Genomic DNA, 27,150 nt, shown 5'->3' on the forward strand with positions numbered 1-27,150 from the left:
TTTTATGTATTTTAAGATGGTTTTTTTTTTTTTTTTTTTTTTTTGACAAGGTTTCTGTGTGTCATAGCCTTAGCTGTTCTGGAACTAGCTCTTGTAGACCAGGTTGTCCTTGAACTCACCGAAATCCACCTGCCTCTGCCTCCCAAGTACTGGGATTAAAGGCCTGCACCACCACTGCCTTGCTGAATTTTTTTTATTATTTAGTCTATTGTTTATTTACTCATTTTTGGTTTTCCGAGACAGGGTTTCTCTGTGTAGCCCTAATTGTCCTGGAACCTGTTCTATAGACCAGGCTGGTCTTGAAGTCAGAGATCTTCCTGCCTCTGCCTCCCAAGTGTTGAGATTAAAGCTACTTTCATTTTGTGTGTTTGACTATGTGTCTGCGTGTGTATACCTGGTGCAAGAAGAGGCCAGCAGAGGGCATCAGATCGCACTGGGACTGGAGCTCCCGACAGTTTAGAGCCTCGGTGTGGTGCTGTTGGAGCATGTGCAAGAGCACCCGGCACTTCCCGCTGCTGAGCTGTCTCCCAGCCTGTGTTTTCAGAAACATTTGTCCTCTTGTAAATGAGGAAAAGGTGGTTCTTAAAAGCTTTCTAACAATTTTCTATGGTTCTGCAGTTAATTAATTTTTAGTAATGATTTCACATGTGATTTCTGCTGGGGTGGCTGAGGCCCTAGCTCAGCCCTAGACCACGGTCTTCTCACTCTCCTCAAGAGAGGATGATCACTTTATATTAACAGTTCTGCATTTTCCTTATAACTTGTCATTAGCCTTCTTTTATTTTATTGACCTGTTTTAGAAGCCAAATTAATAATTTCATTTGCTATTTAATAAAAAGTGACGAAACCCAAGAATGGCATTTGAAAGCTTATAGCCTTACACACGTTTAGTGAAAGCTTACACTGATTATAGCCTTACACACGTTTAGTGAAAGCTTACACTGATTTTCACTTCCTGCTAATGACATCAGTTCCATGTTGAACAGAAGAAGACGTTAAAAGTTAATTTATTATGACATTCTGCTTATGTATTGCTTGCATGTAAATAACATTAATATCACTTGGGACTCAAATGAAAATAATTGTTTTGACAGGTAAAGTGTATGCAGTGGGTGGCCATGATGGGAATGAACACTTAGGTAGCATGGAGATGTTTGATCCTCTCACTAATAAATGGATGATGAAGGCATCAATGAATACCAAGAGGTAGGTACCATGCAGCTCCTTTTTTAATTGATAGTATAAAGTCAGAAGGACAAATACAGAAAAGTCTTATCTTGGAGGGTTTTTTTTTTTCCTACCTTTAGAAACTCATCCTTCTCGAGCCCATTTTGTCAACACACCCAGAGCAATGCTCTGTCACAGCTTATATTTAAGAATGGAATCGTAAGGGTATGGAGAGATGGGTCAGTGTTGACTGAGTTCTCTGTCCTGCCCGGTTCCTGCAATTGTTAAGTCCCAAAGAAATCTCACAGAGGTCTACATTAGTTATAAACTTATGAATTATATTAGCCCATTATTCTTGTCTGTGTTAGCCACGTGGCTTGGTACCTTTTTCAGTGAGGCAGTCACATCTTGATGCTTCTGAGGCTAGGACAGGACTGTGGACCAAGCTTTCCTCTTCCCAGAATTCTCCTGTTGTCATTGACCCACCTCTACTTCCTGTCTGATTGTCCCGCCTATACTTCCTGCCTGGCTACTGGCTAATCAGCGTTTATTTAAAATATAATTGACAGAATACAGACCATTGTCCCACACCCCTGGTCAGCATTTAAGATGTGTGCTGCTCTTCCAGAGGACCCAAGTTCTGTTCCCAGCACCCACAATGAGCAGCTCACAACCACCTGTAACTCTAACACCAGGGGGTCTGACACCTCTTGTGAACTCCAGCACCTGTACACACCTGTGCACGTGTACACACTCACACACACATTCAAGCTTGTTTGAATAGATTCGCCTCTTAGTTCCCATCATGATAGCCAGAGTCTTCTGTAGGAAGCCTTGCTGCTCTTTTTGAAATGTTTTGTTTGAAATGACTTTAGATTTTCTTTTTTCAGAAAAGTTGCAAATACGGTAGCATTTCTCTTTTTTGTTCGTTTTGTTTAATTTTATTTAAAATTCTCTTTGTGCTCATTTGTTTATTTTGGTGGAGAAGGGGGTGCGTGCCTGCGTCAGGAGTGCAGTGTGGAGGTCAGGGAGCCACAGGAGTTGGTTCTCTCCTCCCGTTGTGGTCCTGGGGCCAAATGCAGATCACCAAGCTCAGTGGCACAGTGCCTTCACCTGGGCTACCTCCACGGCCCCTGCTGCTTTGCTTTGTTTCTTCTTGTTGTTGTTGTGTGGAGACAGGATCTCCTGTCATGTAGGTGGGCCTCACACTTGCTGTTCAAGGGAATGTAGAGTTACAGGTGTCAGGTCTTCTCAGCTGAAGATCATCTTACCTCCTCCTCAGCCAGACAGTGCCTGCTATTATCAAGCCTCCGATGCTGGAGGGCAGCCAGCCCTCTAGAGCAAAGAGTCACCTGGCTTGCAGTTCAGACACGCTACGGTATATCCTTTTATTTTTCATCCGGCTTCTGTTGGATCCATAGCATCTCACAGTATAGTACAGTGTCAGAAATAAGCATTGATACAATGCTATCAACGTTCGCCAGTTTCCCAATACATTTTTCTTTACAGATTGTGTGTGCGTACATGTGTACATGCATACATGCAGGTGCCCACTGAAGCCTTCCGATCCCCTGGAGTTAGAGTCAGAGTTGTCCTCTACAAAAGCAGCAAGCGCTCTTGGCCACCGAGACATCCCTCAGCCCCTCCTCATACACTCTTAGGTTTCTAATTTGCTTTGAATACCGCCTTTATTGACTGACAAATTATTACCATATGAATAGAAATTGAAATAGGTATTTTTCTCTTGTTCCTGACCTTAATGAAAATGTATGCAGTGTTTCTCTTAAATATGATAGTAACTAGAAGTAAGGCTTATTGTTAAGAAACTATTTTCTTGTTAAGAAAATAGCTCTATTGATTTCTGTTTTCTTTACTGATTTTAAGATATATTAAATTCTCATCTATAATAAATTGAACTATATTTTGATTATTAGAGCTTGTCTAAAGAAAAGATTGCTAATTACATAATTCAGTAATTTAGCTGCTTGTAATTATTTGAATAGTAACTTCCAACATCCTGAGATGAAAGAGCAACTAAAATCATGTCACCAAAGCAGGATTTGGACAGGCAGTAGGCTTGGGGCTACAGCTCTGTAGCACAGGGTTTACCTAGCATGCTTCAGGTCCCCAGCACCACAAAGTAACAGCCAGCAGCAGCAGCCCCCAAAACAAGCAGACCAGATATTCTATAGACAGACCCTCTAACAGGAGTCAAACAAGGGTATGTACTAAAGCCTAAGGCATTAGTTAGAACAGGACTATGTGGTGGGAGGTAGGGTGTGCGGGTGTTTATACAGAGTAAAGTAGTTGTCTTGTGCAAGTGTGAAATATAGACCTTCTGGGATAGCGTGCTCACAGTACAGTCTACATAGAGGAGAGGGATAGCGTGCTCACAGTACAGTCGTCTATATAGAGGAGAGAGAGAGTTTACGGTACAGTCATCTACATTCAAAGAGTGAAGAGATTCAGGGAGATTATAATCACAGTGCTCCTATGTTGTGCTCTCTGTAGGATGATCGCTGCACTGTTCTTTATGCTTGAAACCTTTGGTTCAGGTGCATGTTTTGCAATTCATGTAATCTGTTTATACAGAAATTTTTGTTTATAATTTGCAAATGAAGTGTATGCAGGGATGCACAAAGAGTCGAGTGATGTAAACACAGGGATAATAGCCGAGGCTACATTAAGGTTAGGATACCCCCGTGACCATGCTGGGTGACAGTAGTTGAGTACTGTGTACCCACTGGGAATAGAGCATTCCATGTATTTCACCAAGAAGCCTAAGGAGGGGCAAAGCTGGTGTTCACTTCTCTAATGTTACCAGGGACACAAAGCTGACTATACGTGAACCGTTTATCCTCAGAGGCCTCTGTGTCTACTACAGCAGTGTAGAATAGCTCAACTTTTGGTGGCTATAATTTGTCCTTTTTTATTGTCCTTCTAACAGTGAGTTAACTTTCAGTAGGGGCTGAGTCATCCTTTCGAAGAAAAAATAAATTCTTTTCAGAAATAAAGCAGTGTTTACACAGCATGTGATAGAAACATGAATATTCTTTTTGTGTGGTGTTTTCGTGAAACCCTGCAACTAAACAAACCTATTGGCTCAGAACTGGATTCTCCTTGAATCCACAGCAGACTGTTCTCTTATCAGTCCAGTTAGCCCCTCGATTATGTAACTGTCTGCTTGGTAATTGAACACTTTGGATTTCTTTATTCTGTTTTGTTGGGTTTTGCATCATTATTAGTTCTGATTTAGGGTTAGAATGTAACTCAGAGGTGAAATGCATTTCTGATAGATGCACCGTACGGGTCAAGGGACCCAGCACCTACTCAGAAACAATACATTTTAAAACACTGGAGGAAAACCACACCGTTTGATGAGCATCCTCAGAAGTGGTTTGCACAGATAAAAATGTCTTCTTTTTCCTGAAACAAACTCAGATAATAAAACAGGCTTTACTGTTTTTTGCAGGCGAGGAATTGCTTTGGCCTCCTTGGGGGGCCCGATCTATGCAATTGGAGGGTTAGATGACAATACTTGCTTCAGTGACGTGGAGAGATACGACATCGAATCTGACCAGTGGAGTGCCGTGGCACCAATGAACACTCCCCGTGGAGGCGTTGGCTCTGTGGCTTTAGTAGTAAGTTACATACCACTTCCCATGGGGACATACCAGTCACATCCATGGCCACATCCATGGGCAACATGGTCTAATTCACACCAGCAGCTACAGGGTTGACTCTGTACCAGATTGTTCATGAAGCGGTGGCTTCCTACATTCTGCTCGCCTGTTAGGACTGTGGGTAAATCCTTTTAAAATCCGATGCCTGTTTCCTTCCTCTAGAACCATGTTTATGCAGTGGGCGGCAATGATGGAGTGGCTTCCTTGTCCAGTGTGGAAAGGTACCACCCACACCTGGATAAGTGGGTAGAAGTCAAAGAGATGGGCCAGCGGAGAGCGGGCAACGGCGTTAGTGAACTTCACGGTTGTTTGTATGTTGTTGGTGAGTACATGTCATCTCTAATATGTCATGGCATGTGATGACAAGAGCCATAAGATAACACAGTAACAAACCATCACATTTAATCCTTAAGAACCAGCCCAGAGGTGTGCTTTTGAATTCTTAAAGTTGACATTAGTGCTTCTTGATTTAAATCTTTATATTTAAAACTTCTGCCAGGTGTGGTAGAGCATACCTTTAATCCCAGTGCTCAGAAGGCAGAAGCAGGTAGGTCTCTGTGAGTTTGAGGTCAGCCTGCTCTACATAGGGAGGTCCAGGACAGCCCGGGGTACATAGCCAGACCCTGTCTCAAACAAACAAAAATCCAAACAGCAAAACTTAGATTAAATCTAAAGTAGGAGTTGCATTTGATGAAATATATATTTGCAAACATAGAAACATAGACGGGCTTTGCTAAAACCAGTCCTCCAAAGCCTGGAGACCTGCTTTCCTTCCGCTTCATTTCAAAGCAAAAGTACTGTTTCAAGAAAGCCAGTGGCTTTTCCGTGTGAAGACTGTGTGAGTCTCTGTTGCTTTTTGACCGTTTGAAGTGCTGACCTAGAAGGACGCGTAGAGCCGTGCTTTCCAGATTCTTACATGCAGGGAGCAGTCTGCCCTGGATGGAGAGGAGGCAGAGTCGCATCGTTTGGCTCCTAAAGGTGGGGTGCAGTGCTGCCTCCGAGGGGCCTTTCATGACTGTGAACAGGTGTGGGAATGCCCCGTCAGAACTGTCCTGGGAGTCAGAGACAGTGCACATCTGCAGCTGTGCTCAACACGAGCACTGTTGTGTTAGTGACCCTCCTTACAAAGAAGGAGCTCTGCTCAGAAAGGCCGCTAGCACATTACATCCTGGTATACACCGGTGTGCTGTTAGGGTTATGTCATTTATAGTTCTTGGGAGAAGAGTGGGTTGTTGTTTTTAGTGTTTAACATTTGAAAGTCGAAGCAATGCCGAGTCTGTCTGTGCTCTTGCTCGAGAAGCAAGGGCAATGGCACAGTTGACCTCAGCCTCCTTTGCAGAGACAGCCACGTGCCTGTACAAGCGATAGAGTGAAGGTTGAGTTTGAGTATGTAGAGACTGAAGTTCTTATAGCGTATGGTTGCAGCCTTTCACACTTCCAGACTAACCATAGACAGGTCACCACCATGTGTCACATGGCCACAGGAGCGTCTTGTCTTTGAACAAATGTTCAAACTCAGATTGAACATTAAAGCAACCCTCTTGGGATCCGGGACAGCACAGGGGCAAAGTTCTCACCTAGATGCAGGAGGCACTGGCTTTAACCCTGAACTCTGAGAACTACAGAAAACAACCTCATGGCCCTCAGATCCACCTGAAATGGGTTCAGCCATCTGAATAACAGCAGTGTGAGGTGCAGGATGTGTAACAGCCTGACTGCACCCGCGTCCTCTCTGCCTTGGCCTTGATGCTTCCTTCCTTGCAGGGACTGAACCCAGCTCCTTGTATGCTAGGCAAGGACTTTACTGTTGAGCTATGTCCTGAGCGTTGATTCTTTCCTGTTACCTAGGGAGATTACATGGAGCCAATAAAAGAGACGCTGTAGAAAAAGTCACTGTGAAGCCCTGGCCCTGCAAACGGACATGAGCAGTAGTGAGGTTTGACGACAAGGGAAGAGTCAGTGCTGATGAGACGGGGATGCCAGAAACCCACCCGTTACATAAAATTAGTGGATTTATTTCATTTCAATTGATATAATAAAATTAACCCTTTAGAAGAGATTTATTCAGCTGGACTGGAGTGGTGCACACCTTTAATCCCAGTACTCAGGAGGAAGAGGTAGGCAGATCTCTTGAGTTTGAGATCAGCCTGGTTAACAGAGCGAGTTAAAAAGCTTGAGTTCTGTAAAATGTTAAGATTTAGTTGTCAGTTATTATGAACTGTAATCCTGTTTTAAAATGTTTCTCTCGTAGGTGGTTTTGATGATAATTCGCCCTTGAGTTCAGTTGAGCGGTACGACCCTCGAAGCAACAAGTGGGATTACGTGGCGGCACTCACAACTCCCAGGGGTGGAGTAGGGATCGCCACAGTGATGGGCAAAATCTTCGCCGTTGGCGGCCACAATGGCAATGCGTACCTCAACACAGTGGAAGCCTTCGATCCCGTGCTGAATAAGTAAGCAACATACTGTCTCTTTAGTGGAATGTGATCGCTCCATGAGCTCTTTGATTATCCTCTGAGACACAGGTAGACTCAAACTCTACAAGTACAGCTCTGCTTCCCTGTCCATATGTGCCTAAGATAAATGAGTGCATGCATTAGGCGTGGTAAAAGGCTGCCGGTTACTGACTGCATGGAGCATGTTCAGCAGTGTGCTGAGATAAACTTGCCAGCACCACTCTCATATTTAGCACCATTATTAAGTAAAACAAAGGTTATTTAAGCAAAAGAACGTACTACCTTGAGGTCCAGCTCCTCAGTGACCAGTGAGCAGATAGCATCTGTAGAAATGACACACCAGTCGGGCTCTCCGAGGCGAGGCAGAACAGCTCAGCATCTAAAGTTTACAGCATTGCTGACTTCCAAAAGTTTCCATTTACTATGGTTTATTGTAGATAACAGAAGCTGTGGGAAGCAGGCTTGAGATGGTGGAGGAATGCTTGTTACTAATGTAACATTTGGAAATACCTTTCCCTCTGGAAACTTGCTTGTCCTTTAACACAGTCCCCCAGCTGGGATCCTGTGCTCTTGGTGTCAGTCTTGTCTTGTCTTTCCAGGTGGGAGCTGGTTGGACCTGTGTCTCACTGCAGAGCTGGTGCCGGTGTGGCCGTGTGTGACTGCTTAACTAGCCAGATCCGAGACGTCGGCCATGGGTCCACTAATGTGGTTGACTGTATGTGACTTAGATCCCGGCAGCAGCAGTGTAATCACAGCGGAGGAATGGGACAACAGCAGCACTTTCTGTGGCCCCCTCTGTGACTGCAGCTGCTCTCCTGTTGAATGCCAGCTGTTGTGTTGTGAGTACGCTCACCTTGTGAGCTGGAGCACTGTTGGTCACCAAGTTAAGTGCGGCATTTCCTGCTCTAGCAAATAGCGAGGGAGGCAGGAAACGGTCTCTCTCTGAACCCATACTTGTTATGAGAAGCGTTTCATGTAGTGCCAAACCTTAAAATAGCTGTTTATTTTGATGAATAAAATGTAATTTATTGAGTTGTATCTGTTCCTTCTCCTGAAGATACTAACTGCAAGCAGTAGATTTTTCGCAGAGAATTAAGTCTGCTCAGGAACATGAGGACTTGAGGCCTGCTCCCTTGAGGGCTGTTCTACATGGTGCTGACGAATTATGTTTTGCTTTTTGTCTGTAGGTGGTGACGTTCAGTTCTTGGGTATTTACGAAGTAGGGAAATGTGTGTTTCTGAGGCACTCTTGAAACTGTCCTAGTGTCTGTAAGAAGCCCTTTGTTTCTTTTTGGAGTTTTAGAACAACAGGCACCAGTGCTGGCTCCTTACCCACCAGTGCACTGTTTATGGTTAGGGCTATTGTGGTTTTTCTTCCCATCTCATGCAAAATGTGCATCTGGTAATGTCTTAGTGACGGCTCTGGATTGGCTCAGTCCATCGCCCAGGGCAGAGATGTGGAGAGGAACTATATGCAGCATGTGACCCTAGGAAGGAAATCCCAAGGTTCCTTTAGCTTTGTTCCTTGGTTTAGTCATTGGATTTGGGACCCAGGATCCATTTTCTTATTTTGTTATTTGTCACTGTCTTGGTTTTTCTAATTGTACAAAACTGAATTTATTTATTATCAGGAAATGAATGCATTTTTCAAAAGCCCTTTATGCAGTATAGTTTGATGATTAGTTCAAGTTTGTCATTAATCAATAAAATATATTGTTGGTAAAAACAGAGAAAATGAAAACTACCAGTTCCTTTTCATTATTTAATGTCCTGCAGTGTATTTATTGGAACCTAATTGAATATTTCTGCAAATAATCTGAAGCCCAGCATATTGATAATCCCACTGTGATATAACAGCCCTTTATTATGTGTGGTACACATGTGCACATGTGTTCACATTCATGTGTGGGTACAGGATTAACATCACAGACAAAGACTTTCTAGATTGCTGTCGTCTTACTCACCGGGGTAGACTCTCTCAGTTGAACTCATTCATACACCTAGCTTGCCCAGGCATCCCCTTCCCTATTTCCAGAGTGCAGCTCACTTTACCTACCTGGCATTCATGTGGATTCTAGCGATCTGAACTCTGGCCCAGTGCCTTCCAGACAGATTACACAAAAAACCAGCCCAAGTGCTCAAATCAGCATCATCTTTCAACAGAAAATAATTTTTATTAAATTTTCTCATTTATTTTACATACCAGCCAGTTTCCCCTCTGTCCTCTCCTCCCTATCCCCCTCCCCACTGCTGCCCATATACTCCCTACCATCCACTCCTCCTCTGTCTCTGTTCAAGCTCCTCCCCCTGCATCAAGGCTGGGTGAGGCATCCCAACATGGGGAATAGGTTCCTAAAAACCAGCTCAAGCACCGGGGACAGGTCCTGATCCCATTGCTAGGAGCCCCACAAACAGACAGAGCTACAAAAACCGTGGCCCACATGCAGAAGGCCGAGGTCAGTCCCATGCAGGCTCCGTAAGTGTTAGTCCAGAGTTTGTGAGCTCCCTCGAGCCCAGGTCAGCTATCTCTGCGGGTTCCCTTGACCCCCCTGGCCCATCCAATTCCTCCTCCTTCTGTTCAACAGGACTCCCGGATCTTGGCCCAGTGCTTGGCTGTAGATCTCTGCGTCTGCTTCCATCAGTTACTGGATGAAGGCTCTCTTTAGCCAATAAATTTTTAAGTTCCCATATTGAGCTATTTTTTTCTGTTGTCAGGGTTTTTTTTTTGTTTTTTTTTTTTTTGGTATGGAGAATAATCCATGATAGCCGTGATTTCTGTTTCAGATGAGGGAGTTTAAATACACAGCAAGTGGGAATAAAAGGCTAAACAGCAAGCAGCAGAAAGACAGGAGAACATCACAGCAGATTCGCACCACCCAGCAGAAACCCCCGAGAGACAGCCATGAGGAAGGTCCCAGGCCTTCTCGGTTGTTCCCACCACAGATCCTAGATCATGGGTAAGCAGTAGCCGATGCTCAAGCCTGAGGACGCTGTCTGTCTGGCATGAGGTGCCGAGACATCCGTGCTCAAGACGGCGGTCTTCTCTACTCTTCAGTCACAGCGCAGCATCTGCACTCATGGCCCTGCTGGCTCGTCTCCCTTTCCCGGGGGGTCGAGGAGCACGGAGGCAGCCTGACCCTGAACAAGGGGTCTTGGAAGGCTCTGAGTATGAGAGAATAGCAGCCGGATTCTCTGGGAGTGGGGTTAAGCAGCGCATGCCGGCTTGCTAGTGTAATGTGTGATGTAAGCCTCGGAGCTGGTTCTGCTGGGTCAGTGTGCTCTGGTGTAGCTGGCTGTACTTGAGCCAACCCTCCAAGCATTCAACCCTGACACTTGGCAGACCAGCTGCATCAAGCTGAGCGAGAAGGATGGCCTGAGACGTGGCTGCTGTCAGCTTGTCTCATAGATGGCTGGACACCTGTGGTTACTGCCATGCCCATTGTTTTTATTATTGTCCAAGCTAAGGATCTTAATATCGCCTTTGATTATTCAAAATCTTTTCCTGTTTTATGTAGAGATTTTTGGTGTACTCCATTTCTGATTTTTACGAGACAGTGGTCAGCTAACATGCTAAGCCTGTGCCCTTGTACCTCTGAGGTGTTCATAGAGGAATGTGAAATAAAGGGAATGTTGGCGGGCCTGACAACACCACAAGGGAATAAATAGAGGAGTAGGTGCTCTCTTTACAGGTTAAAAAATAAAGACATGCTTTGAGGTAAGACTGCGGGCAGAGGAACCGTGTGCACAGAATGAGGCGTGGCATCCAGAGGGGCCTCCCGTGGGCTCCTCACCTTCACACCAGGATGTGCTGTAAACAACTGAAGTTATGAGTGGAATTCTCTATGGCTGTCCTAGAGCTCACTCTGTAGACCAGGCTGGCCTCAGACTTCCAGAGATCCACCTGCCTCTGCCTCCCAAGTTCTGGGATTACGGGCATGTGCCACCACAAGCCTGGCAGGAATTTGCATTGAAAAACCAATATATATATTGGTTTTTCAAGACAGGGTTTCTCTGTAGCTTTGGAGCCTGTCCTGGAACTAGCTCTTGTAGACCAGACTGGCCTCGAACTCACAGAGATTCACCTGCCTCTGCCTCCCTAGTGCTGGGATTAAAGGCGTGCACCACCACCACCTGGCTAAAATTTTTTAAATGAGGTCTCACTCTGTGTCGTGTAGGCTGGCATTAAAAAACCAGAGCTCAGGGGATGCACTGCCGCCGCCTGCCAAAGCTGGGACTGTCATTGCACTGAGCCCAACCCCTTGTGCATTATTTCAGGACATATTTTGGGGTTCCTTGTGTGGTTCCCCCATTTAGTCATTAAAGTCACATTTTATTGACACATCACACTTTACTATATTGACACTCGGGCTTTCTAAACAAATTGCTATTGTCTTTCACTGTTTTATGTAACTAATTGCTTTTTTTTTTTTTTAATGTTTGAGTAAATGTTTTACTCCCATGGAGTGTAACTCATTTCTTTGATCCCCAAGTGAACTATGACCTTACAGTGCTGTTAAATGCCTACGTAAGAGACTGTTGCAGCTGCACAAAATGCTTTTATAAGTGATAAAATTGAGAATTTTCTTTGTTTCTTTTGTTTCTCTATGACTGATTTAAAAAAGTATTTAGTATTTAATTCATGCTGTGTTGGTGAGGGATGTTTCAGGGGTTTCCTACCAGGGTTTGGGGGGATAGGAGACTACAGATCATCTGTTTAAGCTGGGGAGGGGCACGTGGAGATAGAAGACATTGGAGTAAGGGGAAGCTAGCCCAGTGGAAGGGCGTGTGAAGAGCCTGTGGAAGCTTACCATCTCAAAGTCCAATTGCAAACTCTAAGTGGAGGGATGGTAGACTACAGGAAACATGAAAGAAAGGAGTGTACTGGAGGTTCATAGATTAGGTGGGGATTGGAGAGGAAGTGGGCAAGATGGGGAAGGAGACGGGAGAGGGATCGGAATAGTGGGTGAATGATGGAGAGGGGAGAAGGCAGGAGTAGTGTGTGCAGGATGGGGAGGGGAGGAGGGGCAGGAGCAGTGGGTGCAGGATGGACAGGATGGGGAGGGGAGGAGGGGGCAGGAGCAGTGGGTGCAGGATGGACAGGATGGGGAGGGGAGGAGGGGGCAGGAGCAGTGGGTGCAGGATGGACAGGATGGGGAGGGGAGGAGGGGGCAGGAGCAGTGGGTGCAGGATGGACAGGATGGGGAGGGGAGGAGGGGGCAGGAGTGAATTAAGCCAAACTAAAGCTGTATGAAAATGCCTTATAGAAACACGCTATTCTGCTAATTTTAAAATATAACTTAAAAAGTTTGAGTGGAATTACTCTGCATAGGTGGACGATTCAGCTCCAAAAAGAAAACCACAGTGCGAGGCTCAAGATGCTCCCACTGAGTTACTGTCAGGGCATCAGAGGCTCCCAAACAGAACAGGTGGTGGCCACGCCCTTTGGCTACCCACCATACGCTTGCCTTTTAGCGTATGCACATGCATGTGTTGCTTGGCAGGGCATTCACCATAGTAACGGGAAACAAAACAAACTCTTAATTTGCTGACACCAATTTCACATATAAAATATTTGTAAGTATTAATTACACATTTTTCCTTGGTCTCTTGAGTTTAAAATGTGTGTGTGTGTGTGTGTGTGTGTGTGTGTGTGTGTATGTGTGTGTGTGTTTATTTCTGGAGAGTCTGTTTCATATAACTTTTTAATAGCAAACTAGGGAGGTATTCTCTTTGGCTGTTTGAAATTTTATATTCCTTTTCCGTGTGTATGTATGTTGTATATATACACTAAACTTTGACTGTTGTTCATTTTAAGCAGTATATTTTGAAATGTCTGCCTGCTATATCAGTTCTGTTGCCTAGGACTTTGTTGAGCTGGGTTTTGTCTATTTGCAATTCTGGGAATCAGACCTAGGACCCTGCTTCCTCTCCTAGTGAGCCTCATCTTCACCCCTGGGTTCTGAGACAAGAGCTCTGTAGTGCAGGCTGACCTGAACTGTGTGATGCCGCCTCAGCTTCTCGGGAGCTGAGTTACAGTGTTCACACCATGCCCAGCTTGGAACGGTCTTGGGCTCCACAGATTTGTAGCTGTTTCAGACACTGCCTTATTTCCCTCGTTCTCACTTGCTGTTGCAGTGGGCAGAACTGTACCAGTTCCAGCTGGTTCCTCAGGGAGCACCTAGGACTCCAGCTCCCCTTCCTGGTCAGTCAGCACGACTATGTATATTGAACGGGTTTTTATGCCTTGGTTGCTGTGATCAAGGATTTCCTATCTTCCTTGCTCGGCAGCGTGGGGGAGGGGTACTGAGGGAATTCAGAAATGCTGTCAGTGTTATCACTTCTTCCAGAACCCCTTCCTTTTTAGGTTTTTGACTTTTGAGAAGGCAAAAATTTCTCTCAGTCTAGTCTTGAGTTTACTATATACCTCAGGGCAGCCTTGAACCTGCCACAGTCCTGCCTCAGCATTCCCAGGGCTTGGATAGAGGTGGGCACCATCACACAGAACTGTTAAGGCCCTGACCTGTAAGGTGTCTCAGCAGTGTGGCTATTCCCCCAGAATCCAGAATAAAAAGCACTCTTGCCTTGAGTGAAGACTCACCGTTCTCGCGCTCGGCAGCACTTTCCGTGAGGTCTGACTGTCCTGGAACGAGCATCTGCAGATTCAGGCTCTCACTGTAGCCCTGGCTGGTCTGGAACGCACTCTTCAGACTCACCTGTATGCCTCCCAAGGCCTGAGATTAAAGTTGTGTGCCATCACCCCCACCTTGAGTGAACTTTTTGGTCAAATACTTATCACCCTTAAAGTTTCTTGAGTGAATTTGATGATAAAAGAAAAAAAAATTAGGCCCAGTCTGGTGACTTGGTGCAGATAACCTGTCACCGCAGGTGGTTTTCTTTCCCCTGAATGTGTGGGATTGTAAAATGTTACATTGTACCTTAGGTTTAGGAAGCTAACAGTATCCATTTTAAGTAGCAGCGGGCGGGCGGGCGGGCGGGCGGGCGGACTAAGGTGCCTCAGTGAGCAGAGACAGACTCAGGAAGGAATTCCGACTGGAGCTTTCTGTTTCAGAAAAAGTGGTACTGATAACAAACTGGAGCAAAGCCGGTCCACCGGCGCCCTCCCCCCACCCGGCAGCTGGCCACCAGCAGTGCTCCTCTGTCTGGGAACCAGATGCAGGACCGACTGGGCCACTCGGGTCCTAGCAGCAGTACCGTTTGTCTTCTCGTTTCCTAGCCCCTGGTCTAGTGCAGGGCTGTGAGGTCAGCTCTCCGACACTTTCATAACTGTGTACTGACTTGGTGACACTACAGAACTGAGCCAGCTCTTCCTAATTCAGACTTGGAGCGCTCGCTTCACCACCTCCCCGCGTTACCCCCAGCCTTCCCTTTTCTTGGCAGTGGCCACAGATCTGTTTGTCATCTGTAAATACGTCCTTTTCTGGGCAGTGAGTCACATTCGTGCACACTGTCGTGTTCCAAACGGTCTTCCATCACGTGCACACAGCACATCTCACGACACCGTGGTGGCCCTCTGAGCATCGCCATCGTGTGGGTGAGCGCTGTGAGGATGAACTGTCTTTTCTGACCTGTGCTGCTGTGAGTACAATTGCCGGGGTTTGTGTAACTTGATTTTAACTTTTTAAAACCCTGGTACACTGCTATGCCAAGTGGTTATGCCATATTATATTCCACCAGAAAAATTCTCAGTTCTCTGAATTCCCCCCACCCTCTGTCTGGCGTTGTTTCCTTTCATTCTACAAGTTGTGAAATGTCATTGTGGTTAAAGCCAAAGGAAACATTTGCCATCTAGTGGCCAATTCTGCTCATTACACCTGGGAAACTAGCCCTAGTGAGAAGCCTAACTTCAAAACGGGCTTGTTAAAATTTGTATTTATTTTGTGGTTTTCTTTCTGTTAGCATAGTAAGAACAACCTGAGCCCTTGTTTAAAATGGTCCCTTTTCCACTATTGACAACTCAGATGCTAGACTGGTAGCTTTATATTTTTTCCCACACCGCAAGAGGGCGTGGGAGGGCAGACACACTCAGGACACAGACGGCCCATGCCACTCTGTGACAGAATCGAACTCGGGACCAGACCCGGGGATCGAACCCGAGCCCTTGGAAATCGCAATCGCCACGCTTCTAACAGGCTGAGCTATTGCCTGTTATGTAAAATTAAACCCATAATTGGTTCTTGGGGAAGCCCAGGAACAGGGAAGGGGTTTAAAGCATTTTATCCAGAGTAACCATGTGGCCTTTACAGCTAAACTAGAACTGTCTGGGAAAGTGTTTCCAGGCCCACACTCCGGTCTGTCAGAAGGGCAAAGGCCTCCATCATCAGAGCCTTGATGTCTCTCCTGAGTCTCAGCTTCAGCAGAGCGTGGTCTGCCGGGAAACCACACATGCTCAGAGCCCAGCTGAACGTGGACCTCCAATTAATCAGCACTGAAATTGCTCTGGTGGGCCCTAGACAGAGGTCTCTGCAGGTGACGCAAACTTCCACAGCATCCAAGTGCTAACCATGGTGCAGTACCAGAACGTTGCCCGGATGCCCCTCACTGCACTCGGACACAGTAGCCACAGAAAATGCGCAGTACGGTTGCAGCCATGCTTAAAAACCTACTCACGCCCTGGAGGGCAGTGGGGGACTTGAATGTAAGTTTGGACGTTTTCTTAGCTTCTGCAGTGGCGCCGTGGTTGTACTGTAGGTGTCCAGAGAGACACACACAGAAAATCTTAGATTCGTGCCGCTTACCTGCACTTGCACCCAGAATGGTCGGTATGGAGGATACTGCTGCCCTGTTTGTTCTGTTTCTTGTATGTACAGGGGATGGACGCATCTTTGCACTCCGTAATCCACTTCGAGAATTTACCCAACAAGTAGTTTGGTGTTTCCTCGCGTGCTGTGTTTCAAGGCTCTTCTCGGACATTTCCTTTATAGCAGTTGTTCTCAGCCTCCTGATGCTGTGACCACCCCCCCCCCCAAAGTCCCTTTCATTGCTACTTCATAGCTGTAATTTTGCTACTGTTACGAATCGTAATACAAATACTTTCAGAGATAGAAGTTTGGCAAAGGGTCACTACCCACAGGTTGAGAGTCGTTGCTTTGTTGCATCCCGACAGTCTCGGCGCCTAGCAGACGCTGGTTAAAGGAGTACAGCCACTGCTGACCTCTAAGGCCGTACAAGTCTCTGAAATAAACATCACACAGAGGACTGTCTTTGATGGCTCATCTCTCAAGGCCTGCTCCAGCTGAGATCTGTGCTAACAGCACAGGCTCCCCGCCTTGCCACACCAACACTACTCACCTTGCTTGCTCCATGGGTCTGTGTCATCAAGACTAAGAGGAGGAAAACTGCAAATGGGTTAAACCAATCTTCGTGGCCTTTTTAGTCTGATGGAGTAGAAAGCACATGAACGACAAGACCAGAGGTTAAGTCACATGTCCAGAGCCACAGAGCTAGGGAGCTGAGGTTCAAATCCAGGAAGTCAGAGCCTGAGTCTTGTTGCGGTGTTTCCTTAGGGCCAGGCGGCCTCCAGTCCTTCAGCGCTGGCTGAGGATCCCACGAGCTGGTCTGCTACAGCAAACTGAAAGCAGGCACCTACATGTGACGTGGCATCCTTTCCTCCTTTCCTCACATCAACAATACGAACGTACCGTGGACGCAGCGGAAGTCGTGGGAGCATGACAGACAACGCAGCCTGGAGCTGGCAGCTTCGCATGCTGCCTGGCGTGGCCTTTTGTGGCAGCACTGGGAAGGCGGGGCAGGAGGACCTGTGAGCCGGAGCTGGGCCTTGGCGCCAAGCATCACCATATTTGAGCAAAATAAAAACCACAGTTTCAACTCCAATGATTTCTCTAAATTTTTATTAAATATTTTTTCTACAGTTTGATCTCGTGGAAAGACTGTGAAGATGAACAAGTCAATTACATTTAAAACAGCATTTAATCCTCATTACAGAGAAGAACAAAGGACCTGTGGCACATTATCTTTGGAAAGATCTTTTGCAGATTTTCTTTAAAAAAAAATTCTCTCACAGATCATGTCTGCCTCTTTCAAAGGATTCTACAAGGCAGCTAAATTTTATTCACAAAAGCCCCAAGTTTGCAGTCTCATTGCTGAAGCTGATGAAAATGTGGTGTTCCCCATTGTTGCTCTCCATCTTCACCGGAGCAGCGATGCTCCCCAGCCTGCACCACCCTCGTGTCGGTGACAGCTGGCACATTATTCCATGGTAATCAAAGAAAAACAAACCAGTGATTTTCAGTATCACCTGGGCAACCTATTCCTTTTTAAAGCAATTTTAATAATACCAAGATTTGACTTTCCTCTAACATTATAAGAAAGAAAATATATAATATATAATATAATATATAATGGTAATAAATAAAAAAAGGCAACCCTGCTCAGGTATCATCCAAAACATGATCACATTCAGAAAAAATTAAAACAAGATTCGGGACAGACACGCACATACCCCAGCATGAGATGGTGCGGGTGTGCAGTATTAGCAATACGCGTCGTGGCCTGAACAAAAGGCAAACTTAATACTGCCTGTATTGAGTATTGCTAAAACACCAAGCAAAGCGAGTTCATCTTCCTCAGGTCAATCACGGTGCGGCCCAGCAATGCAGCGTGGCCTGCGTGTCAGTGGCCTTATTCCAGTGTCCGTCCTATGGACAGATGTAGCAATATGCAGGCTCGCAGGGAGCTCTAGACTTCCTTTCCATCCTCTGGCTCCCTCTTAGGTAGGGCAAGAGGCACTTTGGTCATCACAGTGACTGCAATGTCTGACGCACAGTGGAACAGAATATAGTGTGTAATTCACCCCTAGGAAACTCACAGCCGCCCGAAGAAATGTGCTTGTCAATCATCAGAACGAGCATGGCCACAGGTGACTGTTCTCATGACTGGACAGCACAATGGAGGACCACCTGGCAGAAACCACTTACAGATTTAGAAGGAAAACCCCAACATCGTGCCCTTCTGCCCTTTAACATCCCTTAAGGCACAGGAAAAGTCCTCACACCCTTTATTTCCAAATGGACCAAAACCAACAGAAGGAGGCATCCAAACTGAACCTACCCCCTCTCTCCGCAGCTGCGGAGCAGTTGGCTCATTCTCAGTGAGAGAAACCTACACTTCTGTGTCTCTAAGAGGAGCTCGGAATATTCTCGGGAGATTTAAATACCTCTAAGCAGTGGTAAAGAATGAACAACGAAGTGGTGGATTTGTAGTGTTGGGAAAGGTAGATCACCAAGAGGAGGGATTTGAGGGGGCACGGAAAGAGTTTAGATATTTTTGTAAAGCCCAACTCATTTACCTTAAGATACACAGATAGACCTCAGACTTGACAAAGCAGGAAAGTAAACATCAGCCCTTGAAGCCGTGGCAAACCAAAGAGCATCACTTCAGAAGCTGTTGGATCAACAAAGGCACAAATACGTCTAGACGAATCTCACCCTCTGCATCGGGGACCGTAGCTGTGCAGCACACAGTGCTTTATAAGCAGGAACCCTAAGACTGAGGTCATGTCCCTAACATGAATACATAAAGGTGTCAGTTAAGGCACATTTTCAATTAAGACGGGGAAGAGCCCACTCTAAACGGCCTAAGGCCTAGAATTAGAGCGCACTGGGGGAGGGAGGGCTTTCTGTCCAGAGGATACACTTCCCATGCAAGGAGGACCACTGACAAGCACGTGCCGGGCTCTCCTGCCCCTCCCTGCTCCCACGGGGCCTGCCCTCCTGGCACCATGAAGGAGAGCGACAGGATCTTTTATGATCTAGAAGGACTTTTACATGTATCAAGTTTTAATTATTTCCCCCCAAAAATATTCAACACTTGGGAAAAAAGAGTGTCTGTCCCTCTGCTTTCTATTGCAGACAGACAGGCACCCTTTATAAGGCAAAGGCAAGACTCTCCAACTGGGAAGTATATACTCTTCTATGGTTATAACATCACACATTCAAGGGGTTAATTTTATAGTCCTTCCGGATGAATCGCCTTGGGAAAGTGCTGCCCTTGGGAATTGTAAGCATACAGTGAAAAGTGCAAATTGTTTACATGATCTTCAGGTTTCCACAGTGAGCAGCAACAGCGCTCACCGGCCACTGTGTTCTCTCTTCACATCTATGAACCAAACTGGTACAAACAGGTCTGTCCAAATTCATTAGTTTCCAAGGTACAAGTGAAACTGGAGTATAGAGAGTTGAGAACACACATCCAGTACAAAGGACGAGGTGGCCCGTTCTTTCAAGGGGCACAGTGGTCCACTGGCAGGACGCACATGCTTTGGCAAAATGTGTCTAGACCAGAACCAGTCACAACCCACGGGCAGCTCGTTTCCACGGTACAGCAAGGGATACAGACAGCCATGGAGAAGGGAAAAGAGACGTATGAGATTACACAAGCCAGACTCTGCTCGAGAGGTGACACCGTGCAGGGGATGACTGACCACATGCTCAGTGAACAAGTACTTAATAGGAAGCATTAATAAAAAGAACTGCTCTGTCGGCCTCAACCTGTGCTCAGAGATGCACAGGCTCCATCCAAAGCAGGGTGTGGATTTACCAAGGTACCAAGAAAGTCGTCCCCCACCCCAGGGACCTCAGGCACCCTCAATAAGATGGGGCTTCCATCTCCACTAATATCTAGATACAAACACACAGCATGGCTGGTAGCAAGTGGAGATGGGCGGGGGGGAGGGGGGGAGAGAACAGCCGTAATGTGCAAATTGTACTTTCTACAGGGGTAGAGAATTGGCTTTTAAAACACTGCTCAAGAGCATTCCAGTAATCACTTGACTTTCAGCGAAAGGCCTGAGCTTATGGGCAGGTGAATTCCGTATGTGCTCTCACTCTGTCAAAGTGGACTTGGTTTAATGGGGCGGGGTATAGCTGGGGAAGGTCACAGGTCTTCAGTATCATCCAATCACCGTACCTGAGAAGTCGGTCCGGACTGAGGGTGTGTGGTAGTGGATTCCTACCCCCCAAATCTCCATATCCTCTTGGGGAGGCAGTATCCCCTGGATAATCAAAGGGCTTTGGAAGGTTAGTTTTGCTATAAATATAAAATAATTTGTAGCAGAAAAACACAGCTTCTGTAGGAAGACCTCACTTTCGTTGACCGAGGAGACGAGGTGCCACGGCACTGTCGGCACCTGGGACTCTGGCAGAAAGATGAGGAAGTCCGTCCACCTACCGCCCAAGGCAAACAACACCGGCTCCCTTTGCCCACATGCACCATGGGAAATGTAAAAATCAATCAGGGGTGCTGCTTAGCCAGTCGCTTTCCAGGAGTGTGGTGGGGAGGGATGCAGGGAAGACCATAAGATGGGTCCTGGATCTAGACGCTGCCACTCCTCTAGGACGGACCTGAGGAAGCCAGAGCTAGACAGTGCAGGACTCTAGGCACTGGGGGCAGGGGCGGGGAAGGGCGGCCCCTTCAATCCTCTAAATGATGATACTCTCTCATCAGAGCCACTGTTCACTGCAGGAAGTAGCACAGTGGAGCTTCACGACTTCTGCTTTACAGGTAGGTGGCCATCAGAATTTATTAAACAATATTTTCTTTAAAACTTGAAAAGAAAAAATATATATCCATAAAACCCTTCACCAAAAATTATTATTTGAAAAAAAAAAATCCTTCTGGAAGTGAACTCGTGCGGCCACTGAGATGACAGGAATCTGCCGTGGACCAGAAACTGCTTCTCGTCCTTTCCTCTGCAAATTGTATCCTATTGTTCAAACAAACAGAAACAAACAAACAAACAAACAACAGAAATGTCGCTAGACCGTCCATGTGCCAGCTAGGCTCCATTGCACTTCTGTCCCTTCCGTTAGGAAAGGCAGATCATTTCCCACTGTCCGCTCTGCTAAGCAGTGTCCAGCTGATGGCCACACAGCTCTTGTGAGTTTGAGTGGGCAAGCATTCTAGCCATCTCATGGTGTTTCACTTCTTGAGTGTGCCATCCCGATCGGACGTCTACACTGATCAAGGCTTCCAATTGTGCAAAGACATTCCAAGGCCTCGAGTAACCCCAGCCTGTATTAGGGAGTTTGGGGAGCTTGTCTCAGCCGCTGCAGACCTTGCCTTGTGTAGTGCACCAGGTCCACCAGGCTGCTGTTGAGGGCCAAGACACGCACCTTTGTGCTGAGCTGAGCAAAGAAGTCTGCAATCAAATCCAAATCCAACATGAGTAAATACTTGTACAGATCGAATTACAATGAAAACAAACAGTCTGGAGGTCATATGCCCACAGCATCCTGTGGCTTGCCTAGCATGAATCTGTGAGTGGCTAATTCTTGACAGCCCTCCCTTCTGAGTAAAACCCGGAACTCACGCCTAGAACAGTGGTACGTGTGTCCCACTGATGCGCTGTGAGCAACGGGTGCATGAGAGGAGAGGGGACAGTTTGCCAAGAAGGCAAAGAGGCCGTGGGGAAATCAAGAGCTCCGGCGCCGGCCATCTTCTTCCACCAGGAAGCAAACCTAATGGTGGCCACTGGGCACTTGTCCATTCACTTTCCCTGACTCGAGCCTGGATAGAGTTCCCCACCCTTCCCAATTAGGTCTCAGTGATATTTGCTATGCTGTATGTAGCTAGCTGTCTTAACGAATGCTGGAAACACACAAACTCAGCCCTGGGGCTGTGCTGCCCCAACTCAAGTGTGCTGAGCAGAGGGACAGCCGGAGCTTTCACTAGCAGTTCAGTTCAGGCTGAGACAACAACGCCAACATCTGTGAGGGGGCAGAGATTCGGCCTCAGAAATCTAGCTCACGCCACACACCCTGAACTGATCCTGAAGATCTGGAACTTGGTTATGAAGCAGAGCAGAGGGACTAGGAAGAGAGACTGCCTGTCTCTTCTGCTTCGTGAGACAGAGTGTAAACCTGGACCCAACACCTCCCACCTGCATGCCACACTGGCTGCTGCCACAGAGCCTCTCACCTCTGTTCTTCTTTGTAAGGGCCTCTGCCTGGTCCCACAGATCAAAGGCCTTAAGGACGTGGGATGTGAAGTTGACATAAGCGGAGGTCATGTTCTGGATGGTGACTGGGGTACTGATGGTGGCCGTCACCCCACTGCTCCCCATGCTGCCAACACTTGACTGGGACCCTACAGAGCTGGCAGGAGAAGGCATTGGGGAGAGGGGGGACGGAACGCCTGTGCTCCTGCAAGGATGGAGAGAGAGACTTGGTTAATCGCACAAACAAGCAGATCACAGACCAGTCTCTAGACTGCAGTGTAAATTTCAGGGTGTGTGCCCCAAAAAACAGTAATCACTGCTAAAGTCACTCCTACAAGATCAAAGGCACATCTGGAAGGCTGACCTGGGTTCCCACCACGCTCTTCTGGACTAGTCTTCACCTTCTGTGACTCCCTCCCTCATCCCTCTGCAGAGCTGGACGCTAGATCGAGGCCTCACACATGGTAGGCAGGAGCCTCTCTCTGAGCTACATAAACCTGCTCAGACCTGACACTCAGACCTGGGAGCCACACAGAGCCACTGCCTGAATCACTTTCTATACCTTTCTCTTTCTTTCCCTGGGTCACAGCACCGTGAAGGTGAAGTGCATGCCTGGCTCCGAAAACAACTCCTGGTCAGTAACACAGATCAAACAGACCACCAGCAGGCTGGGCACAGTGACTGGGGTTCAGGAGCCCCAAGACCTCTCGCTCCTGTTCCTGGCGGTGGCCTGGTCCTACAAGTTCACATGCTTCAGTTGGGTCAGAGGACAGAAAAGCTCAATCACGTAAGCATGACAAAAGATGGAAGGAAGGGTCAGGCAGAAGCTGCATGCAATCAGAGCTGTCCAGAGCTGCGGTCACTGCTGCATCCTGGCAGTGTGAGGGTTATTATGAAGCCGCCCTAGTTAAATCGCGTGACTGACAGCATATGCCCTTGGTCTAGGCTCCATTAGGATTTTTTTTAATGGAACATTTCACAAACGTGTGTGCCATCCTTGCACAGGGGCCATGCTAATCTTCTCTATATCATTCCGATTTTAGTGTGCTGCCCCAAAGAGCAAAGGACATTCTGTAAGAGGCTGCTTGAAGTCCCTCCCTTTCTGATCGCTACAAATGGGTCTGTATTATATTTAATGCTCTCTAAAAGCAAGGCACAGAAGATACAGGACTCCGTGAGGAACAAGAAACCAAACACGGGTGCAGTGCTGCATACACTCAGGCGGTGGGACAGAAAGAGCACAAGTTTGGGGGCCAGCCTGGGCTATCGAGTGAGGTCCTGTCTTAGACAACAAATTGCACTGGGCAGGTCCATGAGAGACACAGTCCAACATTCACTTTCATCTCGAAACAGTAAGGATTCTGCTTGCCAGCACCTGAGAGCACAAGCAAGCGGTTTCTGTTCACAGAGTATGTGCTGGCAGCAGTGGGGGAATCTTGCGTAGAAAAAGATGCAGCGTGGGGAATCCTCAGAAGGCCCAGTTCTGGCTGCAATTTTAGGCAACCCACTGGGAGTCTTGGTACGTACCTCTCGGCAGGTAAGGGGACCACTGTACCTTGTATGTTACCACATCAGCCTAAATGGCTTAGGTTGAAGGAGCCAGTGCACATGAGGGTGGTGAACTACAGGACTTCTGAAGAACCCGAAATCACATGCACATGACACGTCACATGAGCAAGAGGTGAATGACACAGCTGTGCACGGTTTGGCCGAACTTAACACTTGCCTTGCCGTGCATGGAGAAGGTGCCTGGGCCACTTTGGAAGAACTCTTGAAGTGGTCACTAAGCATGCGAGAATACTTCGTTACTGTGTCCTTTTTACAGCGAAACATAGCCATGTTGACCAGGGACTGGCAACGCAAACTGTGGGCAAAACCAGAGGTTACTATGAACTGTGGTGACCTCGCGGCCAGAGCAGCCCCCCTGGGGCCAGAAGAGCGGGGCAAACACCATTTCCTGATAACCATGGTCACGTTCACCTGCCTCCTGCCACCATTCTCACTTTAATAAATTTATAGCCAGGTGTGCTGGTGCACACCTTTAATCCCAGCACTGGCAAGGCAGAGGCAGGCGCATTTCTATGTAGACCAAGCTGGTCTCAAACTCAAGGGTTCCAGGACAGCCAGAGTTATATGTAGAGACCTTTGTCTCGAAAAAAAAAATTTTTTTTAGATAAATTTTTAATCAAAGGAAAGTGCTATTTATATAACAAATCAAATTGTACACACCATAAAACGGCAAATATCTTTTCTTGTGCTGGCGTCGTGGTATCTGAGAAGGGTTTTAGTGACATTGTAAACCTGCAGGGAGACAAAAGTGTCTGAGATTAAACAGGTCGGGTACAGGAGCCCGACCTAGCTCCCTCTCCGATTTCCTGAGGAAATGAAGATGTGTTGTGTGCAGCACAGAAGCGCAGGGGTTAAGAGCAACCACAAGCCGCTCAGAAGACCTGGCCCCGAGCCTGCTCTCTCCTGCAACCAAGCTTGACCACATCCTCACTAAACCCCCGGTGACATGCAGGGAGCATGGACTGGGGGAGACATCTGATAGGAAACCTAAGCTGGGAAAAGCACCCTCCCGAGACTTGGTGTTCTCTTCAGAGCACTCCCCAAAATGGCCTTGTTGCACCCAGTTATGCTTTGTTCCCTAGTCTACAGCACACTTTAATTCGGGAAAAGGAAACAGCCTGGGAAACAACAGGCAGGGGCTGTCCTCACACCCAGCAAGGAGAGAGGCAGGTCTGGAGGACGCACAACACCCCAGTACTTACCTAATGAGGTCTATGGTTTCTGAGTAGACAGCGTACGCCGCCTTTGCTGAGCTTTCTGACTCCGTAGCCATCCCACACTCAATAAAAGACAGGACGGCTTCCAAATACTTGAAGGCCTTTCCAGTCTTGTCTGCCTGTGGGGGAAGAACACGGGCTCTGTGAGACCACAGGGAGTGCCCGCTCAGTTTCTTACCCACACATTCTGCCCTGGAACTTCTTTATTTACTCCTGATTAGAGAGACATGAGAAAGAACAAACAGAACAGATGAATAGCCATAGTGGTCAGCTCTGACCTATGGAAAGAGTCTTCTAGCAAAAATTCACAAGGAAAAAGAAAGTAATCCTATATTAATATGACTTTCGGAACTTCACCAAACAAAAGGGCACAACCCCATTAGTGGCTGAGATCCAGTCCCTCACAGGCTACCTCCGAGAAGCAGGCGAGCCAGCATCCGGAACAGAATGGGTTTCCTTGTGGAGACTGAGGCTTATCATCTTGTATAAAAAAAAATATCTCACTGATCACCTGATGACTTGGAGCCTGACACACTATTAATCTCCTTTGGCATGTTGGTGTTTCTGTACAAGGACATGCCCTGGGCCAACAAGGACAAACTCTCACAATCCCCTCAAAGAAATGTGTGCATATGAACACACCAGATACTGGTGGTCTGCCACCATCCTGAAGACACATTCTGTCACTTGATCTTACTGAGTGGCATGCAGCCAGTTCAGCTGAGTGGTAAACGTGGCGAACGGTCCGTTTCCCTGCACGTGGCATATGTAACACTGAGAGCAACTGGCTAACACAGGTCAGCTTGTAGGTTTTGCTGTGTTCCAAAGGGAAGAAAGCAGCAAAGATGCACGTGGGAACAGAGGCTGATCCCTCTCAGGCTGCTCTGGATTTCCATGTGTTGCCACTGTATGCCAGGGGTAGGGAAACGGCTCTCCCCTGCTACTGCGACCTGCATCTTACCACTACTAGAGGGATAAACTGGTATGTCACACATACACAAGCATGTGCCTGCATTTCAGACACTTCAAAGCTCTTTGGAATACCGACGGAGTCAAAAGCTAGTGGTGTCTAAGGTTTTGGTATCTGCCTATGGTGTAGAGTAGTCGCCCCCAACGGGAAGAGTCGCACGGCTCCTGCAGCATCCTGGCACGTGGTAAAGAGGCAGCAGAGAACACAATGCTGCTTGGCACAGGATGAGCTGTCACACAGCCCGGGAATGGGGTAGCGTCCATGCTAGGGCCCAAGGGGACTGCCGAGATCCCTCACAGCGCCATTTTATCAGGGAACCCACAACCTGGGGTAGAAAGGCATAGGCCAAAGTCACAATGGGTAAAAGGGGACAAATGAGTCAAGTCACAAAAAGCCAACAGGTTTGCATGTGGCTCCAGAGACTAATGACATGGCCCAGTGGGCAAAACTGCTTGCTCCCAAGCCTGACGACATGGTCTGACTCTTGTGACCCCCATGGTGGATAGAGAGAACTGACTTCTGAAAGTTGTTGCTGACTGTGGCACAACCCCCACCCAAATAAATGTAAGACTCAGGGCACATGTGACCCCACCAAATTGCTGCACGGACGTAAGACCACACTTGATGTCTACAGTTAACAGCAAGCCATCCCCTTGCAGAAGTTCAGAGGCTCACAGGTTAGGAGAGCTGCTGCAAGTGAGGACATGTTTATAGCCTGCACCCGCCACTGCCTTCCCATGGCCAACTATCCCCTCGGTCAGTGCAAAAGATCACTGTGGGATGCAAACAGGCTTCCTCACCTTGTACAGTGTTGAGGGTGGAGACAGACTGTTTTAATAATGATTCATTTTGTGCATCTCAAGGATGATTGTAGTGAATTGGGGAAAAAAAGCATTTATGCATGAAACCAGCATCCCATAGACCAACTTCCACTCAGTTTGTAAGTCTGTACACAGTCAGACTGCACAGTCCCCGTAAACAACCTGGGGCCTCAGTCATGAAGACCCTGATTATCCTGCTCACATTACACTGTGGCTAACAGCAGCCATACCCCTCCTGCTGCCCCCACCCCAGAACCCGCTGTCACATGGTTCTCCCACCTGCTGCCCCATTCC

The 27,150-nt window shown here is 47.2% G+C and overlaps 2 protein-coding genes and 1 non-coding gene across 6 annotated transcripts in view; 1 reads left to right on the forward strand and 2 right to left on the reverse strand.

The window, feature by feature from the left end:
- Klhl8 (kelch like family member 8) overlaps positions 1-9,046 on the forward strand; it is a 48,473-nt gene extending 39,427 nt beyond the window's left edge. For both annotated transcript variants that reach the window (XM_038310854.1, XM_038310860.1), the window contains exons 6-10: positions 1,095-1,206; positions 4,640-4,808; positions 5,013-5,172; positions 7,102-7,303; positions 7,906-9,046. In XM_038310854.1, coding sequence (XP_038166782.1) covers positions 1,095-1,206; positions 4,640-4,808; positions 5,013-5,172; positions 7,102-7,303; positions 7,906-8,029 — 767 coding nt within the window. In that variant the 3' untranslated portion in view covers positions 8,030-9,046. The remainder of the gene's footprint in view (positions 1-1,094; positions 1,207-4,639; positions 4,809-5,012; positions 5,173-7,101; positions 7,304-7,905) is intronic.
- Positions 9,047-17,157: 8,111 nt separating this feature from the next.
- Aff1 (AF4/FMR2 family member 1) overlaps positions 17,158-27,150 on the reverse strand; it is a 160,674-nt gene continuing 150,681 nt past the window's right edge. For all 3 annotated transcript variants that reach the window (XM_038323757.1, XM_038323748.1, XM_038323765.1), the window contains 5 exons: positions 25,051-25,184; positions 24,509-24,580; positions 24,006-24,143; positions 22,261-22,484; positions 17,158-21,481 (listed from right to left, as the gene is read on the reverse strand). In XM_038323757.1, the coding sequence (XP_038179685.1) occupies positions 21,360-21,481; positions 22,261-22,484; positions 24,006-24,143; positions 24,509-24,580; positions 25,051-25,184 (690 nt within the window). In that variant the 3' untranslated portion in view covers positions 17,158-21,359. The remainder of the gene's footprint in view (positions 21,482-22,260; positions 22,485-24,005; positions 24,144-24,508; positions 24,581-25,050; positions 25,185-27,150) is intronic.
- LOC119806016 lies at positions 23,240-23,341 on the reverse strand. Its single transcript, XR_005284071.1, has one exon. It is a non-coding gene; the product is annotated as a U6 spliceosomal RNA (small nuclear RNA).

This window comes from Arvicola amphibius, chromosome 1 (assembly GCF_903992535.2).
Source record: "Arvicola amphibius chromosome 1, mArvAmp1.2, whole genome shotgun sequence".
NCBI lineage: Eukaryota > Metazoa > Chordata > Mammalia > Rodentia > Cricetidae > Arvicola > Arvicola amphibius.